The 20,450-nt window shown below is 46.6% G+C and overlaps 1 protein-coding gene across 1 annotated transcript in view; it reads left to right on the top strand.

The window, feature by feature from the left end:
- The first annotated feature begins 526 nt into the window (after positions 1-526).
- MB21D2 (Mab-21 domain containing 2) overlaps positions 527-20,450 on the top strand; it is a 125,624-nt gene continuing 105,700 nt past the window's right edge. The window contains exon 1 of the mRNA XM_056121294.1: positions 527-948. Within this exon, the coding sequence (XP_055977269.1) occupies positions 744-948 (205 nt within the window). The 5' untranslated portion in view covers positions 527-743. The remainder of the gene's footprint in view (positions 949-20,450) is intronic.

Here is a 20,450-nt window from a genome sequence, read left to right as displayed (position 1 = left end):
ATTAAAAGGCATCGGAGTTGCTGGGATGGAAATGCGTCCTTAGAGATGTTTTCGCTCGGGACACCGCCCTGAAAACCAGACAGAGGAAGACTCCCTTCTCCTTGAACGCGCTTGGCAAAGCCCTGCCCCCAAAGGGGGTGGAGGTAAAGAAAGAATACGTCCACACCTCGCACGTCTGCCGGAGCACCGATTGGCAAGTGGCATACGCGCGCGCTAGACCTCTGTCAATTTATTTATTTTGCTTTCCACTGGGTGCGCTGTCCCTTTAAATGGGGACGCTGGCGCCGGCTCCGGGGCCCGGGAGCCCGGCAGCTTGTTGATTTCAGAGCTGGTGAATTTCACATTGTTTCCACTTCACTTTCCTTGCGCCGGGGGCGGCGGGGCCGCGGGTTCTGCGGCCGCGGTTGCGGCTGCCAGGGAAGGGCAAGGACCTGCAGCCTCAGGGACTGCTGTACGGGGCGTCGGGGACACACACACACGCGCGCGCGCGCACACACACATACACACGTACACACACACACACACGCACACACACGCACACGCACCCGCGCTGCAGTCGGCTCCTCCGGGAGCGGGGACGCCGGGAGCGCAGCGCCCGCACGGCCCGCCCTGCCGCCCGCGCACGGGGCCGGGGCCGCGGCCCGGGAGCCGGCGAGGGGAGGAGGCCCCGGGGGGCGGGGTGGGGGGCGGGGGTGGGTGCTGCCGCCGCCGCCGAGCTGCTCCTCGGCGCCTTTTGCAGGAACATGGCGGCTCCCACCGCCAGCAAGGCAGCCTCCCTGGGCTGTAACAACAAGCCGGCGTTCCCGGAGCTGGATTTCAGGTCGGGAGCTCGGGTGGAGGAATTGAACAAACTCATCCAAGAATTCACCAAGCACGACCAGCGCGAATACGACGACCAGAGAGCACTGGAGATTCACACCGCCAAGGATTTCATCTTTTCCATGCTGGGTAAGGAGGGGGGAAAGGAAAAAAAAAGCGGGGGCGGGGGGGTGTATGTGTGAGCATGGGTGCGTGTGTGCATGTGTGTGTGATGCGAAGTGGGGCAGGGAACCTTATCCCCCTTCTTGCGCTCGCTTCCCTCCTCCGTTTCCTTCTCCGAGCCGGGTGCCCGGGGTAGGACCATCTCTGCTCCGCCACTTCCCTTCGTTCCGTGCCGCAAGCTCAGCCACCTTCCCTGCCCTCCTTACTATACTTTGCGCCGGCCCCTTCCAAGCCCCCCTCCCTCCCCTTTCGCTGTCTCTTTTGTTAATTTCTCACCGACCCGACGCTAGTGGGCAGGTACGGTGTCAGTGGCGGGACCGCTCTGCCCCGCGGCGGCAGCCCGAGATTGCATCCTGGGATCCGGCTCCCGAGGCTCGGGACTTGCCCCAGCCCACTGCCCGGTCTCGGTCCTTTCCTGAGCTCGGGGCACCGAGACTGCTTGGCGCTCTGGGCTCGGCGCCCGAGCCACAAGTTGCTTCTTTCGAGTCTTTGCAGCGCGGCGCTGTCATGCCGAGCCCCCGGTGGCCCAACTTGTTGGGTGTTCCCTTAGTAACCCGCCCAAGTCGGCTGGGCGCCCGGAGTTCCTGCAACTTTGATTTGCAAATCGGCTTGCCTTTTGGAGCCTTCCGAAGCATTTCCGGTACTTCTCCCACGAGCTCGAAATTCCGAATTCCCATTCCCGGCCCCTGAGAGCACTGAACTCCAGGAACTCTGACCTATCCGCCCCCCTTCACTCTTCTGTGCATTGTCCTTGCTTTGCGTCCAGAGCGGTGCCCCCCCAGGTTCCAGCGGCGGGGAGACGTCCGGGTTAGAATAACGCCTCCAGGCTAGCCCCTACAGGTCCCTACGTAGATTGTTGGTGTGTAAAGGAAAATCATTAGCGCCAGGCCTGGGACCTGGGACCCGCTTTCGGGGGTCCTGTTCGGACTGAGTCCTCTTGCGACCCGAGGGTAGGCGTGGAGCCTGACCGTGGAATCCTGGTCAGCAGAGCTAACGTGGCCTGCGCTTAACCACCCGGCAGAGTGTAAGCGGGACTTGAGCGAAGCGCTGCCCCAACGCGTGTCTCTGCTGCGCTCTTGCACAGACATTCGCAGCCAGTTTCCCAGAGCCTGGAAAAATTTGATTGGCAAAAGTCTTTGACCCAAGAAAAGACAAAGCTTTCGCCTTTCTCTTGCCGGCTCCTTGAGTTTCAGCCGTCTGTCTGTCTGTTGCTAGTTATCCCAGACTCCAGGTTGTCTTCCTCCCTACCCACCCGAGTGAGGGGTCAAACTGGATCCTGGACCCGGCACGGGGAAGTTGAATGAAACATGTGAAAACTTGGGGTTGGTTTTTGTCCTTTTCCTCCACACTCCCTAAATGTAGCTTAGGTGATTTGGGAGACTGAAAAGCTCTCTATTGAGATATTTGATTGTTCAGCTCTCTTTAGATGAGTAAAAAAAAAATGTGTTTTTGAAAGCAGTCTTTAGTGGCAGCGAGTTTTCAGAGAGAGGCTTACAGTCTTACATAAATCAGAAAATTAGAGCAGTGATCGGAATGAGGGGGTGTCACACAGTGAGAGATAGCAGAATACTGAGAGTACTTTTTTGTTTTGAGGGCCACACTCGGAGGTGCTCTGGTCTTACTCTTGGCTGTGTGCTCTGGGATCACTCCTGGTGGGACCAGAGGACTCTCCCAGGTGCTGAGGATCGAACCCTGGTCTGCCATGTGCAAGGCCAGCACCTTATCTGCTGTACTATGGCTCCAGCTCTTGGGAGCACACTTCTTTAAGATGCGTAATCACGGCCAATCTCTTTGAGTAAATAATAGAAATCTGCTATTGTGTTACAGCCCAAGATCAATTCTTCTGTCTATTGCCCCAGGTCAGTCACTTGATGAAAGGTCTACACTATCAGTCAGTGGGGGGGGGGGGGAGGGGGGGGGGGGAGAGGGTTTGGGGGAGGAGTAAGTTTGAAGGGTCAGCTCATTAGAAATTTAACTGCTAAACACCCACAGTTGTTGCGCAAAATTGGCAAATCCTTTCCCCAGATAGAATGTGTGAATTATTCCCAGGTACTTAATTTACACATATGCTTAATGCAATAGTGGCTTTCCGTGGCACTTCTACTAAATTCTCTTCTTTTCAATTTTACCCAGTTGGCCTGGCAAGGGAAACTCCACCCCCACCCCCAGAATTTGATATTTCTATCTGTGCAAGAGAAAATTCAGGAGAGTTGTCGATTAAGCTTTTTTGCCTCTCTAGAGTCTAGAAGGCTTGCCTGTGTGTGGTGCTTGCGGGCGCTGGTGGAACCCCACTCTCTTTTAATGAGGTCCTGGCTGCTCTGGGCAATGTGAAGGTTTGGCGACAGCAAGGGTCCCCTTGCGTGTGTGCATGTGTGTGTGCCTTTCCTTTTTCTAACATGGGATGCTTGGCTTCAAAAACAAAATCTCTCTCTCTCTCTCTCTCTCTCTCTGTGTGTGTGTGTGTGTGTGTGTGTGTTTCACTTGCCTTAGTCTGAGTCTTTCATGAATATGTGAATGAGGTGTCTTAATGACCCTCAGCTTGTTAAGGTATTGCTGCGGTGGCACTGGGCCTTTATTTCTGGTAGTCCTGTGTGTGGTGGTGGAGGGAACAGTGGGTGGGTGGGTGAGTCTTCTTGCAAGTTCTCTTGGCTTTGTTCCCTGTCTGTCTTAGCTGTACCTGAGGATTGTCTGCAGCTTAAAAATCATGATCCCTTCACACAGAATGAAAAATGGCAGAGGAATTCACTGCAAGCCTCTTGATGGAGCTGAGAATAACATATCTCTGTTTTCAGGGAGAGAGTGGCAGCCCCTCTGCATAAGATTGTGAGCCTGGATGGAGCCCCCCCCCCCCCCCCCCCCCCCCCAGCCGCCTTTAACTTCTAAGACCTGTTTTTATTCTAATTTGGAGGCAACTTTACCCAGAAGAGGTAAAGTGGTATGGACTTGTCATCATAAGTGACCAGGAATCTTCATTGTTCCATCAAAGCAGGGGTTCTGCCAGTGACTGTGATAGATCTGCATAGCCTGAGGATCGTTCTGGTCTCTGTGTTCTGTCCGGCCTTTTGCTGCTTGTACTGAGCTGCTAATCTGCCTGCCTTTGCGGGCAGGTAGGTACTTGCTGGAATCATCCAGACAACACTGCTTGCTCTCTATACCTTGGTCTTTCAGGAGAATGATTGCTGTTATTATCTAGTTAATATTTGAGAGCTCGGATTGTGTGAAAGGCTGGCAGTGCATAATAAACACCATTTATCAAAATTCAGGGGAATTGCCAGAGTTCATTAATGTTTTAATAATATTTGGTATTTGCATAATGTCTCTGCCAACTCTTTTGTTATCTTCATTCTCTAGAGGTTGGGTGGATACTGATTGTATCCCCCCAGGACAGATGCTGAACTGGGGGTATGCAGAAGCTAGAGACACCAGGGAGGAGGTGAGGTACTTACCCCCCACCCCCATTCAAATGCTCACTACCCCTGGAGTGGTTACTTAGCTAAGTCTTGTTTATTTGTCATTGTCTTGGGACTAGGGATTTTAGGAACACAGCCTGGGAGTAGGGGACGTGATTGTGGTTCCATGACACAGATGAAGATACTAAAACTCAGTGAGTGTAAGAATCATCCAGGGAGCTGGAGAGATGGCACAGTGGCTGGGCCAATTGCCTTGCACACAAGCAACCCCGGTTGATCACCACACCCCAGATGGTCCATGAGCCCTGCAAGGAATGACCTCTGATCACTGGGGCTAATATCTGGCAGCAGTATTGATAAAACTCACATCAGCATCACTCTAGGACATGCTTCTCTCCTGCAAGAGACTATGTAGAATAGATGAATTAAATTCAAAGCAGGGGCTCTTCTTACCAGAAGTTTCTTATTTTAGCTGTGACTTCTTGAGTAATCCAAGCAGTGTCAGAAGTGATTTCTGAGCAGTCTGAGTTTGCTATTTTATTCTACAATAAGATCACTTGTGTGACTATTTGGTTGAGAAAATGCTGGTAATTTTAATGAAATGTTTAAATGCAGCAAGAGGCTGCACTCGCCGTCTGCCTCTTACTTACTGGCTGGGTGGTCTTAGGTTTTATTTTTTAATATGTTAAACGTGGATAACACCAATGCATTCAGAATTGTTATGTGCCTGCGAATTAATTTAGTAAGCGGAAAAGGAATATGTGTGTGATTTTATTATAAAGAAGTAGACAGGACTGGTAAACTAATGGGAATTGTTTCTGTAGCTTGGAGTGTAATTAGACGCAGCCTCAAAGGACATGGGCTCTGGCTAGAATGGACATGATTAAATCCAACATACCTTGCCATTTTTTAAAGCCTATTTTGAATGCTGGCCATTGTGCTAGCTATTTGCATATATCATTTAGTTCATTTCATTTTCTCCTAGCAACTCCATAAGGACAAATATCACCTTCCCTGATTTGGGCGTAAAGTAGGTGGTATCATTCCTTTTAAAGCTAAACACTGAGGCTTTCAGGAGAGACTTATACCAAGATCATATAGAATTTGTGTTTGAACCCTGATGTGTCTGACTCAAAAGCAAATGCTCCGGTTCCTTCTATATGGGCAGTCAGTTGTCACTGCTCTTTAGTTAGACAACCCAAAAGACCCAGTTTCTGGGAATAACGACTTTAGCCTTTTTACAGGCAATAGGTGGCATTCTTTTCCCCTTGTCTGATGATCTGTCTCTATTGCGTATCTCTCCCTCTCTTGCTTTCTATGCATTTAGCAAGCGTGTACTAAATGCTATTTATTTGCAGAAAGGTCATTGGATCAATCCTGAAGTGAACAGAATCTTTGAGAAATTTAACCTCCTGTCCTTTGTCCACTAATTCTAGAATGGTTTTCTTTGACTCTTTGTCTCTTTTTAGCCTCATCAATACCAAGTGTCCACTTCAAAGTTCTACACTTTCGCTGTGGTGCTTCTTCTGAATGCTGTAAGACCTGTCATATATTTAGGGGTTTCTCTATCTTCAGGGGCTGGAGCGATAGCACAGCAGGTAGGGCATTTGCCTTGCACGCGGCTGACCCAGCCAACTCGAGTTGGATTCCTCTGCCCCTCTCTACTGAGAGTATCTCACCCTCATGGCAAAGCCTGGCCAGCAACCCGTGACATATTCAATATGCCAAACACAGTAACACAAGTCTCACAATGTTATTGGGCCCACCCGAGCTAATCGATGAACAACGGGAGGACAGTGCTACAGTGCTACAGTGCTCTATCTTCGGAGTGGGCCTTTTTAAAGCCCCATCATCCCAGTATTTGAATGCCACTTTTCTCTTAATGAATTCATCCAGCAGCATTTATTGAGGTAGTTTATTGTGAATTGTTGCCTTAAGGGCCTCTAAGTCTTGGTAAGTGCCTTAGAGTTCTAGTCTTTAATGTGCTGTCCTATATAACACACTGGATCATCCGAAGTCCATTCCCAGCTCTTAAAAACATTATGTATTGAGGGCAAAGAGGGCTCTCTGTGAACATTTGTTTTTGCTGATGGTTGGGGTTGTTTCAGCTCTGCTCTTGTTCTGAGCAGTTGCTGCCCTTCCTCCTGGACCCTAGAGCCCTGGCACCTTTGATGAGCTTGGGCTTTCCCGGGATGCTTTGGGCTGCCTGGGAGGGTGCAGTGCTTGGGATGAGAAGGGCCCCTTTTCTATTCACAGAAAGATTCGATTCTCCTCCACTGAGAACTAGCCCCTGAATGTAACACTCCTGAGCTTTCTCACAATTTGGAGTCTCTCCTCCCCGTGCCTGATTCTCTAGACAGTCTAGAGAATCAGAGTGTCTGGAGGTTTCTGAATGGTCCGCTCAGTGCCCTGACATCCTGTTCTCATTCGGCCTTCTGTTGGGCGTTCCCTGCCCAATAGAGATGCTCTGAAGCATGCATGTGCATGGTCTCAGCTAACTTCTGAGGCTACAGTTAGCTGCTCAGTCTAAGGAGCATCGTGTCTGCTGGCTCTCCTGTCATTGGAGTTCTGGGCTGGAAGCAAGGAAGCCGAGGGATGGGAAAGATTCGAATGATTTGAATATTTATTCTGGGTCAGAGGTTGTAATAGGGCTTTGTATCATTGTGTCACTTAATGGTCCTCATAACCTTTCAAGGCAAGGAACTATGGGAGATTTCAGGATCGGAAGCATTCAAGAATTTCCGAAGTTGACCAGAAAGGAAGTTCAAGGTCAGGCTGATGCAAGACCCTTGCTTGTAACAGTGACTCTATTCTGCCCCCAGGAATGGCAGATGTGGGGGTTCTAGCCCAGAACTTCCCGTGACTTGCTCTGTGATGTTAAGCCAGTCACATAGCGATTCTGAGCCTTACCTTCTGAATATGTACATTGGAATCTACCTCTCTGGGAACACCAATTCTGAATGTAAATTTTTTTGTGCAGGACAAAAGGACATTTCTGAGTTCTCATACCAGCTGTTTTACCACCTGGTATGTAGGTATGTGAGTGAATGTGTGTTTGTGTGTGTGTTTGTGTGTGTGTTTGTGTGTGTGTGTGACCCTGAATATATATCCTAACCTCTTTCAGACCTTTTTGTTTTGTTTTTATCCATTTTCCCATGATTGAAAATACAAACATGAAAGTAAAATCACCCTTCAAATTTTATCGCTGTTGATATTTTGATGCATATTTTTTCTGCATATCTGTGTTTTTATATGTGATTATATCCACTTATACATGCATATGGCTCTATAGGCCAGGAATCATATTGGATGATGGTATTTCCCCCCCAAGGTATTCAGTACACTGTCATCTAAGACAATTTTAAAACTGAGCTATAACCTGAGATCCATGGAAAGATGTTTTCCTCGCCTCATTTATTCATCACCTTTTATTCCACAGCTGCCATTCTGGAACCTGGAGCACATTCGGTGATTTCACAATTATGGGTGATGAGCTCGCACATGGCTCACCTTTGAGCATTTAGCCTGCCGTTGCATGCCAGCTCCCATTCGCCTATTTGCGTGTTCTACCTGGGTGCACACCACAAACCACATTGGTCACTTTCTTGGCTGAGATCATTTTCTCTCTCTGGAATTTTTGGTGTTCTGTTTGTTTTAGGTCTGGTGATGCTCAGAAGTCACTCCTGGCTCTGCATTCAAAAATTACTCCTGGGGGTGCTTGGGGAACCGTATGGAATGCCGGGGATCGAACCCAGGTTGGCTGCATGCAAGGCAGGCACCCTATCTGCTGTACTATCTCTCCAGTCCCACTGTCTTTGGTTTTTTTAACCTGGGTCCGTGGAAACAAAAACAGAACGTGGGCCCTTAATTGGGTGTGTGTATGTGTGGGTGGGTGGGTGGTTGGGGGGGAAATCACACCTTTATTTTTATTCACCTCAAACATCAATATAGTCTTTTATAGTCTTTCCTCCCATTACAGATGTGGGTAATAAACCATAATGTAGTATTAATTGTACCTAGGTTTTGGGCTTTTATTACTAATAGGAGTCTCAGACACTTTGATTTCACATTATGGCTGTTTGGTTGTTGCAGATATCTCAAAAACTCGTTGCTGCTTTGATGTTGCGGTGGTTGTAAGAGGTGTTTCTCAATCTCATTTGATGCATTAATAAGCAATTGCCTGGCATTCTCGCAAATTCAGTCTTAAGAGGAATTTTGTGGGTTTTAAAAAAATTTAATTTTCACTTTACTTGATTTACAATTATTTTGATTTATTTGATAAAGTGAGCACATGAAAAATTATAGACCTTTCATAAATGTGATATAATATTAGAAATGAATGTAAAGAACTGAACTTAAAAATGATGTCTATGGAGGCACTGTAATGTGTGGTGCTGCTCAGGATAGAGTTTCAGGTTTCCAGTGCTCCAACTCCACGCTCATGGCTCGAGTCCATGTCCTTCCACCAGTGCCTCAGCGTCCCTCCTTCCCTTCCCATCCCATCCCACTTCCTTATTAACTCATTTTTAAATATTTAATTTTTTTTCAGATTGGGGTATTTATTTCCAATTCAAAACTCTTACAGTTTGATGCTAAAAGTTTTGACCTCTGCATCAGTTTGACATCCAAGGGACCTCTCAATGTCCCTGCATTCCCACTAGTCCGTAAAAGGCATTTTGCTTTTTCAGGCTGATTTTCTTTGAAGTTCTGTGTCGCTTTATCCTTTGCGTTTAAATATGCTATACTTTGCAGGTGTCCATGGGCCTCTCCAGTCTGTTGGATCTGTGTCTCGGAGAGAGTTATGAGTCTCCGTTTCTAAAGTTGGCTCGCTCGGACTCCCTATCTCTGCTTTGTTTTCCTCTTCCAGCTGAAATGCCACTTGACTCATGAAGCTTCCTTATCTCTTTCCAAGGAGAAAACGAAAAATAAAAAAAAATGTGCCTTCTGTGTTCTCCTAACATCCGTTCCCCTTTTATAGCTCAGCGCACATTCTTCCCCATCCTGCGAGTTAAAGATTTCCTGGCTTATTTATCACTGAAATGTCAACTGGGTCCATGTATACAGGAGGTGCTCACAAAGTATTCAGTGAACTGATGCGCTTGAAAAGAGTTCTTTGGTGAGAAACTTCTGACGTTCCAGGTTCACATTCGGGGGGAAGAGGGAGGGGAGCTCTTTTTAGGCTCGGGGACCACACTGGTGGTGCATGGGCCTTGCTCATAACTGTGCTCAGGAGTCACTCAGGCAGGGCTTTGGAACCTCTCTGGAGTGTTTTGCCAGCAGTACTTTCTCTCTGGCCCACCTGGAGTGAGCTCTTCCTGACAATTTCTCTTTATGATTCCCCCTTCTTGAAGTTGACACCAGTGCATACCACTGGTGGCTCTACTTCAATGGAGTTTAATGAACACAAAAATTGCAACATTGTTGTCAGTGTGTTAAGCCAAGGTTTGTCATCTTTCCGGGAGTCAAGAAATTTCAATCTGATCTCCTTATGTGGCAGAGAGGTATGGGGGAGGTTTCTCTCAGGATTCTAAGAATAACATCCTTAAAATTTATGAGGCAATTCCAGAAATGTCTCAAAGAATGACAGTTGCGTGTTGACTGAGAGCTGCAAACAGTGAGTGGAGGGACTGAGAGCTGCAAACAGTGAGTGGAGGGAACATCCCCTTTCTTGTAGACCTCACTTTTCTCCCATGGGTACCCAGGAGCTCAGAGACCTCTTGCATGCCCTTCCCTGGGGTTTCACAAAACAGAGAGAAGACATAAGTCAGCTTTCCATGAAGGGTTCTGTCTGCTTACCAGTAACCAATCCTTCAAGTGTTCAGATACCCTACTCGGGAATCCAACGGTAGACTTTCTTAACTATTGCTTTAATTGCTTGAATTTTTTTATATTTATCATTTTCAATATTTCCCCTCAGTGATAATATCACTTTTGCATAGGATTTATGGATTATGGTGCTTAGTTACATGGGGTCTGATATGATAATATTCTCAGGACAGGTCTCTGAGTAAGGTTGTGGGTGGGTGCGGGCGACTGAGAAATGGGGAAACTGAGATTCTAGGAGGTGATTTGACTTTGCAAGAGCTAAGGAAGTCCCAGAACAGGGCTTTCTCCCCATCTCAAGTACTTTCTGTAGTAGCACACGGCCTGCAAAGAACCTGCGGGCTTTTCTTTGCCCAGAGGTCTTTCCAGGGCTGGCTGGCCACATCTGTATTCCCAGACTGAGAGAGCTGAGCAGGATCCTGGGCTTTCCACGCTGATAGTGTGGAGGTGGGTGAGGCTGGCAGAGGGTGAAATAGCTAAGTACATGTCCTGTAGGTATGCATTCTGCACAGCTGATTGTTAGGCCTTGCCCAACTGGTTCTTAAGGTCTGCATCAGTGTTTGCAGTGGACCCAGGCATCCCAGCTGAGGGATCTCTTGAAGGGCAGTTCATTATTATGCCATTAAGTGAGGCCCCCCCGTCTCTAGGAAACAGCTCTCTGGTGTTTGTCCTTAAGCAGCTTTTCATGAATTCCCTTCTGCACCAGTTAAAGAGGCAGATAATGAGGGGCAGTACTGCTGTGAGTCAGGCTGGTGTGGAGATTTGTTGTTCAACTCTGTTCTTTACATTTTTTCCCCCCTTCACACGAGAAGACATGATTATCGTTTCTGGATTGAGGCAAATAGGCAGTGGGATTTGGTCTGGATAAGGTTTTTATTCTGACGGTGTTAGGATAGTTCCAGCGAGCCGTGGATGGTGTTAAGCCTGCATTTATTCATTCATTTATTCACTCCCGGTATGTTGGAGTGCCTGCCAGGTACTAGCATCATGACTGGTGCAGTTACCATTGAAGAGACGCGTGTGGTGAATAGAAGCAGCAAAGGCACTACATCTATAGGATTTTTGTTCTGTGAGGAATGAAATTAAACATGCAAATAGAGATGTGCTATGAAAAAAAAATACCCAAACCAGAGTATTATGATGGAGGATAACTGGAATGAAGTAAAGAAAATTAGAGAAGGCCTCTGGAACAAAATAATAAAATAGAAGAATCAGAAGCACCTGCAGACTGGCGCTCAGAGGATTTCTAGGAGTTAAGTGCAAAGGTCCTGTGGTAGAGGGTGAAATTGAAAGTAACGTTAAGAGCTGTATAAAAGTCAGCAAGTCCCACGATTTGGCCTCTCCGAGCAGAGTGATCTATAATTAGATCTGGCCCTGGGTGGATCCAGCGTGCTGCCTCTACCTGCCTTGGAATGTGGTGGGAGATTTTTCTGCCCAAAGTGGGAGATTGCCTGCTGTGGGAGATTTTTCAGGTGGGGCCACCCAATGGCTTGGTTAGGTTCAATGATTGGGTTAAAGGGAGGTGGTGGAGAGAGGTTGGATTCTAGGTCCACAAGAGGCTGCTTATAGCCATGTGAGTCTTTGGTTTCATCTCCTGTTACTATAGACTCGAAATAGTTCTGTCTTAGGTAATTTATGAGCCAAACTACAATGTACATGAGATAATAATAACTATTTTTTTTAATCATGTGGCTAGAGCTTACCACTTTCAGATGCTTTATCTCATTTTTATTATTATTTATTTATGTATTTATTTTTGGCCACACCTGACTGCCCTCAGGGCTTATTTCTGGCTCTGTGCTCAGGGACCACTCTTGGCTGGCCCAGGGGACCATATTGGGTGCTGGGTATTAAACTTGGGTCAGCAACCGCCTTCTCTGCTGTACTTTCTTCTGACCCCAGCCTTATTTCATTTTAACTTCTCACCATGAACTTATGAAGCAGGATTGTCTCTGTTTTAAGCTAAGAAGAAAACTTTGGGCAGGCGAGACCTTCAGTGGTGAGGTGGGGGGAGGGGCGAACTCAGGTTGTCTTTGTTTTTGTTTTTTTTTCTTTTTGTGTCATACCCAACAATGCACAGGGGTTACTCCTGGCTCTGCACTCAGGAATTACTCCTGGCAGATGCTCGGGGGACCATATGGGATGCTGGGGATCGAACCCGGGTCAGCCGTGTGGCAAGGCAAATGCCCTACCCGCTATAATATTGCTCCAGCCCAAACTTAGGTTGTTTGAGGCTAACCCCAATTCTTTATATTGTGCAGCTTCTAAAATCCGTCTCCCAGATCTTGCCCCTCCTTACTCACCCTTTCCCTCCCCCACCCCCGGGGTTGGAAGGCCGAGAATTTCTGGTCCAGAGCCGGGCACTGCGGATCCGGATTCGGATCCGCAAGAAGAACCCAGCCCATAGACTGCAAGTCTGCACGTGCCTGTGATCCGGATTCAACTTGTAAGCACTTTTCTGGGCGGTTTCAAGATCATCTTTTAGCAGCCACAGCTGTTCCTAATAGCAGCTGCTGGTTGGGATTGTGTTGTGATTAATAAAGGAAACGCAACAGTTTGTTCTTTCCACGGTGCCCTTGGCTCACGCAGGCTGCTTCTGTGGAGGCTGTTTCTGGGAGGAATGTGGAGACTCAGTTTCCAGTGGCTACTTCTGTTCTCGATAAGATTCTATTGTGTGCCCCTACGAACACCAGGTGTTAGTCTACACACTGCCTGTGTGTGTGTGTGTGTGTTTTAGTGTGTATTGCTTTGGTGCTGGGGATCGAACCCTGGACCTCACATGTGCAAGGTTTGTGCTCTCTGGCTGTATCCCGAGCCTAGGCTATGCTTTTATTTTTGCTGGTTGGGCTACACCCAGTGATGCACAGGGGTTGCTCCTGGCTTTGAACCGATGAATTACTCCTGACAATGCTTGGGGGACCATATGGGATGCTGGGAATTGAACCCGGGTTTGCCACATGCAAGGAAAAGACCCTATCTGCTATACTATCGCTCCAGTCCCCTGGGCTATGCTTTGGGCTTGATGTGATTCCAGGAAACGCGCCTGGGGGGTAGCTCACAGCTCGCTGTGAGAAGAACTGGTCCATCTAGACCATAGCTGCTGAGCCCACCAGACACAGTGATGAGGAACCTGAGCACAGGGCAGCTGTAAATAACACTGGTCCCCCATGCCGAAGTTAAGAGATGATGGTGTTTTATTTGGTTGTGTGTGTGTGTGTGTGTGTGTGTGTGTGTTGGGGGGGGGGGAGTTGTACCTGAGAATGTGCCCTCTCTCGCTTTCTTGTCTGAAACAGCATCTCTCAGCCGCTGCTCGCAGCTTCTCTGTCCTTTAGGCTCCTGCTTGCTCAAACCCAGGTTGCTGGGCCCAGAGTTTCTGATTCAGCAGGTCTGGGACCCAGCCCACAGGGTTTATGTTTCTGCATTTGTGGGGGATACAGCTGTCAGCCTGGGGATCACCCCAGGAGCAGCGGGACCCCTGCTGGGGCTTGTGCTCGGTGACTGAAGAGCACCGATGAGCAGGAGGTTTGATGGCACATGCCCAGATTTTAAATGACTGAGTCCAATTAAATATTTAAGAAGTACAATGTGGCTGAAACTGTAGGTCAAAGAGAGTGCCATGGCTGCCAGTTTATGACCTCTGACCTGTTGTCAAGGAAATCCTTGCTCTGCCTGCACTGAGAATTGAAATTCAGAAAGGGGAGGTAGTTCTTTTCAGAACAAACGTATAGTTTTGGGGCATGATCATGCCTAGTAGCCACTTTTTTTACTTACTTGTGTGTGTATGTGTGTGTGTGTGTGTGTGTGTGTGTGTGTGTGTACGTACGTGCACGCATACAGGTATACTCACTCTGCCCTCAATTTTTATTTTACATATTTTTAATTAATCACCGTGGATGCAGATACAGATTTACAAACTTGCATGCTTACGTTTCAGTCATACAATGATTAAGTACCTATCCCTCCACTAGTGCCCATTCTCCACCACCAATGTTCCCAGTGTCCCCCCCCCCCCCCGCAGCTGCCCACCTGCCTCTGTGGCAGGCACTTTCCCATTTACTCTCTCTCTCTCTCTCTCTCTCTCTCTCCCCCCCCCCCTTTTGGGTGTTTTGGTTCACAATACAGGTCCTAAGTTCTGCCCCCAATTTTCCTTTGAATAGAAAAGCTAACTCTGAAGTAATAACAATGACTACACTGAAATACTACTTGCCACTTTCCAGATATATTTCTGAATGCTCTTTTGGTTTGTTTGGTTGATTTTTGGGGGCCACACCTAGCAGAGCTCAGGGCTTACCCGTGGCTCTGTGCTCAGGAATCTTTCCTGGTGGGCTCTGGGATCTAACCCGGGTCAGCAGTGTGCAAAGCAAACATCCTACCCCCAGTATTATTACTCCAGCCCCTAAATGCTTTGTTTTTATGTATATTAATTCTAAGGACAACTGTATGAGGATATTCATTTTTTCAAGGAGAAAACTAATATACGTTTAAGGAATTTGTTCAACTTCATAGAGAGACCTGCTATTTGGTCCCAGGAATTCTGCCTTCAGACCGAAAACAACAACTAGCTGCATTTTAAAAACGTAATTATTGAGAATAAAAAAACGAAGCCTCATGCTGGGAAGATGACTCAGAAGCACTGGAGACTGGGGTGTACGCTTTATATGCTGGGACCCCTGGTTTTCTTCTGGCACTGCCTGGTTTCCAAGTGTTTCCAGGTGTTGGCCTGGTAACCTTCAGCACTCTTGGCCTGGAGCAGCTCTGGGTCAAGTCTTGACCCAGGAGTGGCCTCTGCATCCCCTGAGCATGTCTTGGGAGGTCCTTCCCTCCCCAGATAGACCTTTGCTTCTGAAAGGTCAAGATCTTTGACAGATGACTCTAGTTTTAATGCCACTAAAAAGATTGGGAATCTAATGCCCGGAGTTCCTTCCCCCCCCTCCCCTTTACATAAGTGAAAAGTGAGACTAAAGTGGGTATGAAGAATAAAGGGGGCTTGGTCCTCCTGAACCCCAATTTTACTTTGGGGGTTTAGTGGAGGTTAGGCCAATGTCTGCCGAGTGATGATTCCTGAGAAGGTGTTTGCACCTGTGATGTCTGCTCAGCGGGATCTGCCTGGTTTGAAAGGAAGTCACTTGAGAGACCCCGCTTGAGAGGCAGAGAACTTGTTTCCCGGCAGTTTGAAGTTTCGTTAATTGCTGTTAGATGAAGGATGCTAAATAAATGCCCCGCGGGCCATTTCTGGTGCGGTTCTGGTCTGTTCTGTTGGCTTTTATCTTGTGATTTCTCCCTCTTGATTTCCTCTCTCTAGTTTCTTCCCTGTGAAGTGTGTCCTTTCCTCCTACCTGTGCTGTTTCCACTGCCGTGAGCCTGAAGAGGCATGTTTTCAGCTCTCAAAAAGTCAGTTTGTTACACAGCTAGGGGATGATGGGGTTTACCCCTGGATTCCAGACTTCAGAGGAGTTGGTGTTTCGTGGCCTAGAAGGTTTCCTGCAGGCCTGAAGGAGAAGCACAGTGACCTTGCTGGAGCGCAGAGTTCAAGGAGGATTTAGAGTCGAGAGAAGTCCAGGCCTTGTAAGGGGTTAAACTGGTGGGGATCTTTCTGTGGTCACTTTTTCCAGCCCCCAGTTTACTGGTGGAAAACTTTAACCCAGTGACGGACTGTGACTTGCTAATGGTTCATCTGTTGGTGATGAAAATGATTTGGGGAAGCTTTTCCCTACTGTTCTCCAGGGATTATCCTGAGTGATTTAGGGTCATGAACCATTTAATCCCCACCGTGATTCTACAGTGAGGGTCCCGAACCCATCTCTACTTTTTATCTGAAACTAAAGTTGTTGGTTGCTTGTTTAAGTGGGGAGCAAAGGAAGAACCTCAAGAAAAGAGTTTCCACCTTTCTGCTCCACTCAGCTCGGCTACCAGTGCCCAGGGAAATGCCAGGCTCCGATCAGGTCAGTCTTAACTTCATCCCAGGTGTTCTGGGTCAGTGACCTCTCCTTCACAGAATGATTTGCAGAAGGAGATGAAATAGGGAAGCAAGTTAGTTTTTATTGAATAAAATTTATTTAGAAAGATTTTCGGGATGGGAAAGAGAATATGTGCTCAAGAGAGAACACAGGCTTCCCCAGAGTGGAAAAATCTATTCAAGAGACATAAAGGCAAGTGAGTGTCTAGATACATGTTCAAGGGAGAAAGTGGGCTTGAGAAGCAAGCCTGGAATGGCTTTTTAGGAGAGCTTTTAAACAGTTCTTTCAGATGGGGTTTTTCTGGAATTTGTGTTCATAAAGTTTCTTCCGGGCATTGTCCCCGCAAAGTCTTGCACTGTTCATGGTCTTCTCAAAGTCTCGTCCCTTGCACTGGTGATGGTCTCTTCATAACTTCATAAACCCTTCTGTAGCTTCTCCTTTGTACCCTTCTTCAGAGGAGGCCTTGGATGTCTGCATCTGGATAGTGTCTCAGTTTCTCTTCCTTAGGGACGTCAGGATTTGTATGACAGACGGACGTGGTCTTCATGCCTTTGGGCTGAGGTGACTTCAGGGCTAGGAAATCTCTTCAGTTTTATTATTGTTTCCCAAAAGTACATTCCCAGGCACCCCTCTTCCCATCTCCCTGCAACGAAGTCATTAGCATGGTGATCCTGTGCGTACTGCTCGTGGCTCACGCTTGGATGTCAGTTAATTAACACAAATTGCAGCATTATAGTCAACATGTTAAGACACTTAGCAAGCTGGACATGGAGGCTGGATTCTAAGGCAGTCAGCTTCTTTCCTCCTTCTAGAACATGAGGATCATCTCTGCCAGGTTGAGTGTATAATTGTGAGGCAGTACTAGACACTGGGGGCAGAGAATCACAGTGAGAAAATCGTGGGCAGAGTAGAAAGAGTGGTTTTCCTGTCCTGGAGGCCAGATGCTAAAATGATTCTTCTGGCTCTTGGTCAGCATTTTTTCCGTCTATCCTTTGGCTTTCCTTGGCAGCCTGTAGAACAAATCTTTTGTTAACCTTTGAAATTTATGTTCACTGAAAAGTCCATTGTAGGGCATTCATACCTTATCGACACTCTTATCCTTTGGAAAGTGAGAAGGTGTGTCCAAACTAAGGGATTGAACTAAATGCTGCATAAAGGTCACCAGGCCCTTGATGTTGAATTAAATTAGGTCAGCTGATAAAGACACAGATTTTTCTTTTCTCTATTCCAGTCTTCTACCAACCAGGCCTGCTTTGGATTTTATTTTGTATTTAGAGTCTTTAGGATAATAGCTAATGGAGAATGGGGAGCAGATTTTTTTTTTTCTCAGTGAAAGGCAGCAGATGCCTTTCAAATAAGGTAAAAGTTACTTTGAAATAATGATTTATCCAATGAGGTGGGTTTATGTGAACTCAGGAGTTTACTTTATTAGTGCTGCAAATACTTCAGAAAGGTGTCATTCTATCTCCAACTTACCTGCTTTGCAAGGGCCTATGTGTGTCCATGGAGTTTTCTTTGAGTGTTGAAGCACATTGCCATCAAACTTTAAAGTCAGTTCCTGGGATGAGATGCCACCCATTGTTGTACTGTCTTGGGTCACACCCAGTGGTACTCAGGGCCTTTCCAGACTCAGTGCTTCTGTATCCTCACAGCCAATACTCCAGAGCCAGTGCAGTACTGGGAATTAAACCAGGACTTCCTGTATGCAAAGTTGGCTTTTAGTCCCTTGAGCTGTTTCTCAGGCTCAGGAAAAACAAACAAACAAACAAACAAAAAACCCCTCTTGATTTAAATGTTCATGATGCAGAAGATTGAAATTAGAATCCTCAGACAAAGCACATACCCCCATTATTTAGTTAAGATTTGCCTACCTTGAAAGCTCAATAGAAAGGGAAACTTTCTGGATTGGTAAACCCGTGTAGATGATGTAGCAATGTATGTGGGGAGAGGGAAGAGAATTTTATTATCTTTGGTTCTTGGGAAAGAGGACTGATGGTAAATAATCCTTCCTGAGTGACTGTCATTCAAGACTCACCATCTGCTTTTCATGTCTCCTGGGTACCGTTCTTTGGCCATTTAGCTCTTTTTCCTAGAGATTTTTCCCCTCCCCCTTTACCTACAGTGTCTCCTTCATTATTGAATCTTTCCTAAAATACATGAAATAAATGTATTCTCCATTTAAGCTTTCAACAGAGATCTTCTAGAACCTCTGGTCAGTGTCCCCTGTTCCCCCTTCCCTCCCCCACCCCCCATCCCTACCCCAAACCATGTTGTAGGATTCCTACAGGAGAGGGACAAATACTTGTATTGTTAACACAAGATCATCAGTGAAGAGAAATACACAGCTATGAAGGAGAAGCCCCAAACCCGTCATGTCCTTCCTTTCCTCATTTGACATTGATGAGCATTGCCTCCTAAACTCTTCTGCCTTGGCAACCAACTTGCTCTTTTTTTTTTTTTCATTTTCTTTGTGGATGATGGACTTGTTCCTTTGCTGGCTCTTCTCCCTCATACACTCTCAGTTTTTTTTTTAAATGATGGCACCAATTTCTGTGTCTGCTGCTCTTTCCCAGCCTGTGTCCTGCCAGTGCCTCTTGACTGCCTTTTTGATAGTTCCAGTGGATGACCCAAAGGTGCCACAAATGGAGTATCTAAAGTGAATGTGTGCCCCAGACTTGCTCTTCCTGAGTCAGCCACACCATCAGTCACTGGCCAAGACAGGAGCTTGGCAGTCAGCCTGAGCCAACTCATCCTTCTGCCACAAAGCCGAAAAGGAATGGAGATCGTCCATTCTGCCTCTCTCTGTAGATTCCATCTTCTCTCTGTCCCCATCTCTTGCCACCCTAGTCCTGGTCGTTGACATCTGTTATGCACATAACTGCTGTAATCTCACTGGGTATTCTGCTTCCAGTCTTGCATTCTTTAATTTTATAGTCCATGATGAGTCATCTTTCAAATATTCCTAAGCCTTTCAGGGAAGCTCATGACCTAAAGTTCAAACTCCTTTGAGTATTGCAGTCTTTGGAGATCCAGTTTTTCCTTCCATCTCCAGCTTCCTCTTCTGAGGCCACTCCAGTTTTACCAAATATTTGTGTGAGACCAGCATTGCATCCTTCCTTAAAGTAAAAACCCAAATGTCCGAGTGTGCTTTGAAAGCCTCAGCGCTCTGACTCCTAAATGCAGGTTCTTATGGCTTTATCTCAAACCTCAGATGCTTTAAGACACTTGGTTTCAGCCAGTTAGCCTTTCTATTAATTGGAAGAACTTCATCCTTATCTTATTCCTTTGTTGGAATGCTCCATCTGTGTCCATGCATTTGTCCTTGCTTCACTTCTGCCTCCCCACAAAGTTTCAGTTCAATCAAATCACTTTTTTTCCCCTTTGGGGGCCACATCAAGTGATGCTCAGCAGGTACTCATGACTACACAGGATTTACTCCTAGTGGTTCTTGGAGGACCATATGGGATCTGGTGGTTGAACCCAGGGTGGCCAAGTGGAAGGCAAATGTTCTACCCGCTGTATTATCTTTCCAGCCCCTCAGTCAAATTCCTTTCTGAGGAGGCCTTTCAGATTCTCTTAACCTGACATTCAAGCTTTATGGTATCTCAGCTGCGGGATCAGTCATGAATTTGCAATTAATGGTCATTGATGTCTGACATTTCTCACTACCATAAAAACTTGGTGACAGATTTCTCTATGTTGTTTGTCTCTTACTTGCCTGAAACTTGATTGTTCAGTAAATATTAGGGAAAGGTTCATTAAATGTTGCTGGTGACTATTTTGCTTTCATTTTTGGACTTGAGTTCGGGGTGGGGGGGTCCATGATTCACAGGGAGACGCTGAGATGTTCATCATTCAGGAGGACTCCCCTTGTGGTCCTGGTTTTCTGCCTCTCCACAGCATGCAGTCTTGGTATTATAAAATATGGACCATAGAAATTATCTTGTTTAATTGTTTCCAACCTTTGTTTTTACACCTAAAATTAATCATCAGAATAGTGGCTTTATTATTACTATAAATTCACCAGGGAAAAAAGAAAACTCATATAAATTTAGGTAATCTTGTAAATTACCTTGAGTTTCAACACAAAAGCATATATATATATGAATATGATAAATAGCATTTTATATACATGAGAGGTTATGCTGGCTAGGCATATGGATTTATAGTGCCAATAACTAATTCCTGGGGTCCCTTAATCAAGAATTAGCTACTGGGTCTTGCACTTCCCTCCCTGCCACTTTAAAAAGAAATATTAATGGCAGATTTAGTTCTGTTT

Source organism: Sorex fumeus, unplaced genomic scaffold (assembly GCF_029834395.1).
Source record: "Sorex fumeus unplaced genomic scaffold, SorFum_2.1 ptg000044l, whole genome shotgun sequence".
Lineage (NCBI taxonomy): Eukaryota > Metazoa > Chordata > Mammalia > Eulipotyphla > Soricidae > Sorex > Sorex fumeus.
Note: the sequence above shows the minus strand (reverse complement) of the source record. Positions and strands in the feature narration are given on the sequence as shown.